This window comes from Mus caroli, chromosome 11 (genome assembly GCF_900094665.2).
Source record: "Mus caroli chromosome 11, CAROLI_EIJ_v1.1, whole genome shotgun sequence".
NCBI lineage: Eukaryota > Metazoa > Chordata > Mammalia > Rodentia > Muridae > Mus > Mus caroli.
In genome coordinates this window covers 99,003,409-99,011,662 of record NC_034580.1, presented here as the reverse complement: position 1 = coordinate 99,011,662, position 8,254 = coordinate 99,003,409, and the positions used below count along the sequence as shown (strand labels likewise).

The 8,254-nt window shown below is 46.5% G+C and overlaps 1 protein-coding gene across 2 annotated transcripts in view; it reads right to left on the bottom strand.

Annotated features, from left to right (window-relative positions):
* Window positions 1-8,254, bottom strand: part of Nmt1 (N-myristoyltransferase 1) — a 38,843-nt gene that overhangs the window by 21,862 nt on the left and 8,727 nt on the right. For both annotated transcript variants that reach the window (XM_029483594.1, XM_029483593.1), the window contains exon 2: window positions 1,983-2,091. In XM_029483594.1, coding sequence (XP_029339454.1) covers window positions 1,983-2,091 — 109 coding nt within the window. The remainder of the gene's footprint in view (window positions 1-1,982; window positions 2,092-8,254) is intronic.

The window sequence follows — 8,254 nt, the reverse complement described above, 5'->3', positions numbered from 1 at the left end:
CTCTTCCGAAGGTCCAGAGTTCAAATCCCAGCAACCACATGGTGGCTCACAACCACCCGAAATGAGATCTGACGCCCTCTTCTGGTGTGTCTGAAGACAGCTACAGTGTGCTTACATATAGTCAATAAATGAATCTTTAAAAAAAAAAAGAAAAAAAAAATACACAGAGGTGGGAGTGGCGAGGCGGCTCAGCAGTTACAAGCACTGTGAGCACTGGCTGTTCTTCTAGAGGATCCAGGTTTGATTTCCAGCACCCACATGGCGGCTCTCAAGTGTTTCCGACTCTGGTTCCAGGGGATCTGATACTCTCTTCTGCCTGCCACAGACCCCGTACATGTGTGGTGCACAAACATACATGCAAGCAAAAAACCTAAACCCACAAAAATAATCAATCCCATCCCCTCAACTACGACCCTCATTATGAGTAGTTTTAATCTGAAACTCTGAGACATACACAGTACCCCACACTTCTTTGCATGCAAGGTCAAAACATAGACTTTTTTTTTTTTTTCCAAAAAAGTAGAACTGGAAACTGACCAAATGTCTTATCAAGAAAAGGTACTTCCTGCCAGGCGTGGTGGTGCACGCCTTTAATCCCAGCACTCGGGAGGCAGAGGCAGGAGGATTTCTGAGTTCGAGGCCAGCCTGGTCTACAGAGTGAGTTCCAGGACAGTCACACAGCGGAAAAGGAGCACCAACTGCCAAAACTGTCCTTGAACTTCTACAGGCAGGCCGTGGCACAAGCGCCTCCCCCCTCACATGAATAAGCACGTGCATCCACATACACACACACCTACACCCCCATACACAAAGCAAAACTGGCTGCTAGAGATGTAGCTGAGCGGCAGAGGACTTGTCTTGAACATGATCCTGGGTTCGAGCCCTAGGATCACAAAAACAAAATATAAAACAAAGCAAAAAGGAAAAAAAACCCTTGACTACCTATTATCCTAAAAGTGTTCTTTAAGAAGTATGCCTTAGGTCAGGCACAGTGGCACCTACCTTCAATCCCAGTACTCTGGAGGCAGAGGCAAGAGGATGTCTGTGAGTTCCAGATCAGTCTGGTCTACAGAGCAAGTTCCAGGTAAGCCAGGGCTACACGTGAGACAGTGAGACACAAAATAAGCCTCAAACCTATCCATTAGAGGAGCCCAGGGGCGTAGCTCAACACAGAGAACAGTAGTGTGCAGGGGGCTCCAGGCTAGATCCTTAGCCCAGCACTCCCAGTGTCTTAGTCCTGTTAGGTAGGAAGATAAAACTGCTGCCATACTGTGCTGCCAATGTACTGTGCATGTGCGCCAGTGTCTCGACCTAGCCCCTGACCAGTTAACTGATGAGTATTTTGACTGGTTTGCTCTTCTTTGACTGTACTGCTGTGATGTAGTGGAGTGGTTCTCTACTTTCCTAATGCTGTGACCCTTTAATGCAGACAGACTCTCATGTTGTGGTAACCATTACCCCAAGCATAAAATCATCTCATTACTACTTCGTAACTAATTTTGTTACAGTTATGAATTGTAATATAAATTTATGATATGCAGGATACCTAGCTTGCCACAGCTTGAGAACCACTGTAATGCCTTTCTAACTATTATCTCCTGTGTGTGTGTAGGACCCCACCATGTGAGTCCAGGGTATTGAGTTCTGGTCATCGGCCTGGCTGCAAGAGACTTACGATCCAGAAGACCAAGAGCCACTGCTCCATGAAGTGGGGACTGTCACATTCCTACTCCATGGGACCCTGCACTTACACATGCCACATGTACCTGCAACTGAGGGTACTGTGCTGGGGAGTCGGGTCTAACCTGCGGGCCTCTTTAAGGTACTGAGCACAGCTTCATCACCAAAGTCTAAGGCACAGAAGACAGACAGCACCGGGTGGCTTCCATCTTTAAATAATAAGAGTGGAGATGAGCCACTCAAGCTGTTCTTCACATATACCTCGCAACTCCTCAGTCCTAAGAAAACCGCCTCCTGGTTACCTTCACGGGCTGGTCCTGGGTGGATTCCAAGTCGCTGCCTTTCTCTCTCTTCTTCTTTTGTTTCTTTTTCTTCTTTTTGGCTCCAGTGTCATTGGCTGGACTCAAGCCACTGTAAGACAAAGTAAACACGGATGGAGGTTCTAAACCAAACAAACAAAAAATCAAATGCTTTAAACCACACTGACAAAAGGCTTTTGTGTAAAGCAGACCTTCCTTAATCAAGCCTGTTGGCTGCTTCAGAAGCTGACTAGAGAATCCAGCTCCCACAGGGGGCGTTTGGAGGACAGGAGCAAGCACAGGTCCCTTCTCCACTCCCACCCCTCAGCTCCTCTTGCACATGAGGAGACATGTGCAAGGCATGTCCTATTTATTCAAAGGGCCTTTTCTGTTCTTGCATTCATCCAGCCAGCCATCGATCCATTCATTCATTCATTGAGACAGAGTCAGTCTCAAGCAACCAAGGCTAACCTCCAGCAATGACTTTGAACTCTGATCCTCCTGCTTCACCTGAAGAATGCTGAGATTACAGACGCTCTACCCACCTGGTTTATGGGGCGCAAACCTATGGGGCTTCCTGCCAGCAAAGCAAGCATTCTACCACCTGGGCCACAATCCAGTCCTTTCTTCTTCTTTTTTCTAAGATAGGATTTCTGGCTTGGTACCTAGTATGTGTCTTGGGCCGGCCTTGAAATTATAGCAGTCCTCCTGCCTCAGCCTTCTGGGAGCTAGAGAATACCTTTTTTGGGAGGTGAGGGGGTATGGACTTATTTTAGAGCTTTAGCTGCACTGAAGACCATGGTATCTCTCAACGCTGTGCTGGGACTACCACGTCCCCAGGGCCTTGAATTGAAAAGGACAGCCAAAAGGCAGCAGCAGTCTTTTGGGAACCCTCTGTCCTAACTTCTCCAAGGGTACTACTTTTATTCAGATTGTCCAACTAGGCATAAAGCAGCAGAGAGTATGGAAGGAAAAGAGACCATGAGGAAGAAGAGGATAGCTTGACATTTCTGCAGCCCATGCCCAAAACAGTCACGAAAGACAAGGGCCTGAATTACACATCAGGTAGCAAGCCTGAGCAGTCACTCAGGGCAAACCCAGAACTAGTAATCTCCGGAAAATTCAACCACAACAGTCTCACACGGTCACTTCTGCCACAGACAGATGACACTTCTGTGTGCATGGAAGCAGGAAGGGATGGCCTTAGGCTGCTTTTCCTCAGTAAGTCATGGCAAGACATTTTCCCAGCTAAGTTAAAATGTCAAAATGAGACCAGCATGGGATCACGTCCTTGCTGTGAGAGCACATGGGAGGCTGGGGTGGGGACAATGTAAAAGGGACATGGTGGTGTACATTTTTAATCTCAGCATGCAGGAGGCAGAGGCAAAAAGCAGGCAGGTCTCTGAGTTCAGTTCAAGGTTAGCCTTGTCTACATAGCAAGTTCCAGGCCAGCTAGGACTAACATTGTAAGACACATTCTTTAAATAAATAAATAAATAAATAAATAGGCACGGTGGCTCCCGAGTCCCAGGCCAGTCCAGAAGAGTTCTAGGCTAGCCTGAGCTACAGTATAGGACACTGTTTTTTTAAAAAAAAAAAAAAAAAAAAGTAGCTCAGGGTTTCAAAGTCCTTTGCGGTTATCTGAGCATTAATGCCACCTTATAGCAATTGATCAAGTGCTATCTGTGGTAGTGAGTGTACATATATACAGAGAAAGTGATTTGTTATCACACACTTCCATTTCTTGGGCTGAGGCTGTAGCGCAGGGCAGAACGCTTCCCTAGTGCGTTCCAGGAAAAGAGGGTGGAGATGGATCTGGCAGACATATCCCACCATCTCTTCAGCTCTATCTCCCCTTACTCCCCCAACACTTAGGGGACTGACTTCGGGATGCTGAAGGCAGGGAGCCATCGTAAGGTTGGCAGTTCTCTATCTGAGTCGAGCATATGGCTGTCGAGTCTGGACACAAATGCACCTAATGAGAGCTCTATTAATGAGACACAGACGGCACAATGCAGAGGGGGGCTGAGGACATTCAGAGGTGGAAAAGGCAAAGCTCTTAAGACCAGATGCTCAGTGGATCCTCCAAGGCCACAGCAAAGACTAGGAGGCACAGTCACTCCTGAGTCAGAGACCTGCCTCGCTGCAGTAGCTCACGAGCAAAGAGTCCCATGCAGAGTCCGTTACAACTCAGGTCTCAGCTCAGAGATATGTGTAGTATTTCAGTCTCAGAATTATGTGTAGTATTGAAAAGGTATGTGAAATACAGTTAACGTGTTTCATTCACATCAGTTTATAGAACAAACTATCAGGGTCCTGTGTAGGAGTTACCATACCACTATTTCTTACTTAATTCTGTGGAAAAAGAATCAAAAGGTAAGCCGGGCGTGGTGGCGCACCCCTTTAATCCCAGCACTAGGGAGGCAGAGGCAGGTGGATTTCTGAGTTCGAGGCCAGCCTGGTCTACAAAGTGAGTTCCAGGACAGCCATGGCTATACAGAGAAACCCTGTCTCAAAAAAACCAAAAAAAAAAAAAAAAAAAGAAAAAGAAAGAAATGATGCATCCAGGTGTGCTATCTCATCTTTGGGAAACAAATGCAGGATTACTGCCACAAGTTCAAGGCTGCCCTGGTCTACAGAGATAGTCCCAGGCCAGCCAGGACTACACTACAAGACCATGTCTCAAAACCACGAATAAGGGGGCTAGAGAGATGGCTCAGTGGTTAAGAGCACCAACTGTTCTTCCAGAGGTCCTGAGTTCAAATCCCAGCAACCACATGGTGGCTCACAACCAACCTTAACAACAAGATCTGGCACCCTCTTCCGGAGTGTTTGAAGACAGCTACGGTGTACTTACACATAATAAATCAATATAGCTAAAAAAAAATAAAAACCCCACAAATGAACAGGTACAAAAAGCAACTCATGTTAGTCCCCAATGGGACATTAACAGGTAACAGTATTAACAGGTATAAAAAGCAAGGCATGGGCTGGAGAGATGGCTCAGTGTTAAGAGCACTGACTGCTCTCCCAGAGGTCCTGAGTTCAATTCCCAGCAACCACAGGGTGGCTCACAACCATCTGTAATGGGATCTGTTGCCCTCTTCTCGTGTGTCTGAAGACATAGGCAGTGCACACACATAAATAAAATAAAATAAAAATAAATAAAGGAATGCATGTTAGTTACCAATGGGACATTTACTACCCTCCCGGGGCTCTTCAGAAGAAAGGCCACTCGCGCTGTCACACCCTGAGCCTCATTTCTGTGGAAAGACCACAAACTGGATATACTCTTGTTCTGGTTTTGATGGTAGAATTTGTTTTGTTTTGAGACAGTCGCTCTATGTAGGCCAGGCTGGCCTTCAATTCAAAGAGATCCTCCCACCTCTACCTTCCAAGTGCTAGGACCGAAGACACGCCCCGCCACATCTGGCTTTATGTTTTCATTTTATAATTCATTCTACTGAGGTACTAAGCCACAACTATGAGAACACACGGCGTCATCATGATCTTACTGACAACATCCCCCAAAAGGGAGACAAGTGAATCTGAAGAGACACCAAGGAGTCTAGTACTATTCAAGGCAATTATAATAACTTACTCATAAGCTACCAAGATCAGAGACTTTGAGAATGCGGCCTCGAGAGGTATTGGAAACCCTCTAGTACTTGGAAGGATGAGACAAGACTGCATGAACCCAGGAGATTTAGGCCCAGGTCTTGGTTGAATATTCTAGGGCACGTCAGAATTTAATAAACTGAAAAAGAAATCTCTCATAAATACAAGCCTGAGACAGACCAGAAGCACGCACTTGTTACAGCAAACCAAAGTTTAACTTGGTCCTTTTGGTCCAAAACACAAAGCAGAGAATGAGATGGAATCTGTCCTTGGGAGGCAGGAAGCACCTGCTATGGAAACTGAGATGGGTGTTCATGCAGAAAGGCCCAGTCTAGACCTGTTTAAAGGTTTATTTATTCTATATGGATGAGTGTTTTATCTGCATGTGTCTGTGCACCCTATGTGCCTGGTGCCATTGGAGGCCAGAAGAGGGTGTCAGATACCCTGGAACTGGAGTTTTATGTAGTTTGAATCAACATGTAGGTGCTGGGAACCGAACCCAAGTCCTCTGCAGAGGAGCAGCAAAATTGATCAACTTAAGTAAGGCTGGGTGCCTTACTTTATTCTTAGCACTTGGGAGGCAGAAGCAGGAAGATTCAGGATAGCCAGGGGCTACATACAGAGACCGCGCATGCGCGATGAATTGGAAGAATGACAGATCCAGGGCAGAAGAAAAGCCATTAGGAAATGTCATCTTCAGAGATGCTGCGATGGCTTAGCAAGGGAAAAGTCCCTGGAGTGCGAGCCTGGCACACTGAATTCAAGCGGAGATCCAGGTGACGGTGGGAGGGAGGAGAACCAGCTCCACACTGTTGTCCTCTGAACTACACAGACGGTGGCATGTGTCAGACAGCGTCTTACACTGTAGCCCAGGCTGACTGTGAACTCATGGCAATTCTCCTGCTTCAGCCACTGGAATACTAGGATTATAAAGTATGAACTACCACACTCAACTAGAAATGTCTATAAAACAAAACAACAACAGGGTCTCTCTGTTTAGCCCCTGGCTGTCCAGGTATCCATGCATAGACCAGCCCAGTCTTGAACTCACAGAGACCCGCCTGTCTGTGCTTTCCTAATGCTGGATTTAAAGGCATATGCCACTCCACTCCACAGAAATGGCATTTTAAAATAAAGGCCCTAGATTTTAAATTCAAACACACAAGAAATCTATGGATGCTCTTGTACAAAATCAGAGCAGGAGAAGATAGAAAATGAGCCTCCCTCCGTGCTTCTAAAATAGACCCGGGGCCGGGTGTGTGTGGGTGGGAGGGAAGGGCGAGCTGACAGATGAGCAGAAGGAGCACAGAACTTCCTGACAACATGACAAGCCGTAACACAGGCCTCCTCTCCCTCTCACAGGACCAAAACACTCAGATGTGGGCCCGAGAACTCAAATCTTTTATTATGGGGGAGAGGGTACTGAACCTCCAGCCTCGGGAAGGATCGCACAGCAATCTGCCTGCTGCTTACATGAAGCAACCTGCTCACCAACTAGCCAGTCACCAGGAACAAGCCACTCTCTAAAGACATGGGGCCCTTTTTCCCTCATGTTAGTCTTACCAGTGGTTCTCAACCTTCCTAACGCTGCGACCCTTTAATGTACTTCCTCATGTTGTGGTCACCCCCAACCCATAACTTTATTTCATTACTACTTCACAACTGTAATTTTGCCACTGTTATGAATTATAATGTAAATCTGATATGCAGGGGATATGTGACACCAGGGGAGTCCTGACTCACAGGTTGAGAACTACTGTCCTATAGGACATATCCAGGAAACCACATTATTTGACTATCTTCTCACACCAGGCCCAAGAATGAAGCTTTAGTGTGACAGAGCAGGTGTCAGATGTACTGAGAGGCAGGCATGGTGGCTCATGCCTATCAGGTCAGTACTAGGATGCTCAGGCAGGAAGACGGAGAGTTCCGGGTCAGTCTGTGCTGTGCGGAGGATGAGCCATGGTTCATTCTGAAAGCCATCTCTGACTCCTCCAACTCTCACTGACATCTGCTCTAAAATTATAATCTTCTAAAACATTATATACATATAATTATTTACATAAAATGATGGGTTTCTTTCTTTGCTTCCCAATGATTTTAAAAATGTTCAGAGTGTGGAGGCCACATCACACAGCTGCTCTTCACAACCCCTCCCATTACACTGCACACAGCAGTTCAACAATTTTATGCTTGCCTGATGCTTTCTAGGCACAATGGACTAAAATAAAGCTCAGAAAAGCTACAGCCCAAAAGAGGTCAGTGAAGCATCTCCAGTGCTGTTTGCAGACAGCTGGGCCAACATTCTGAGAGAGTCGGAGAGTGCTGTGCTCCTCTGGGTCTCGGTTGAGATTTCAACCTACTTCCTGGCCACTGCCCTCCTTAGGTCATCTGTTCCCTGAAGTCAAAGCAGAGGAGAGTGCCACTGGCTGTCCAAATGGTGCCATCTGCAACACAGACTGCAGGTTTATGAGTACAAAGTTCAGAAGGCAAAATCTGCAACATTTGGTGACCAGTTTCCTTCTTTTGCTTTGTTTGCAACGGGAACCCATCATGGAGAACCTTGAACTCAAGATTCTCTCATGCCAGCCGCTTCTTGTGTATACCTGGGCATGTGGCTTTCTTTTCTTTTTTCTTTTTTTTTTTTTTGGGGGGGG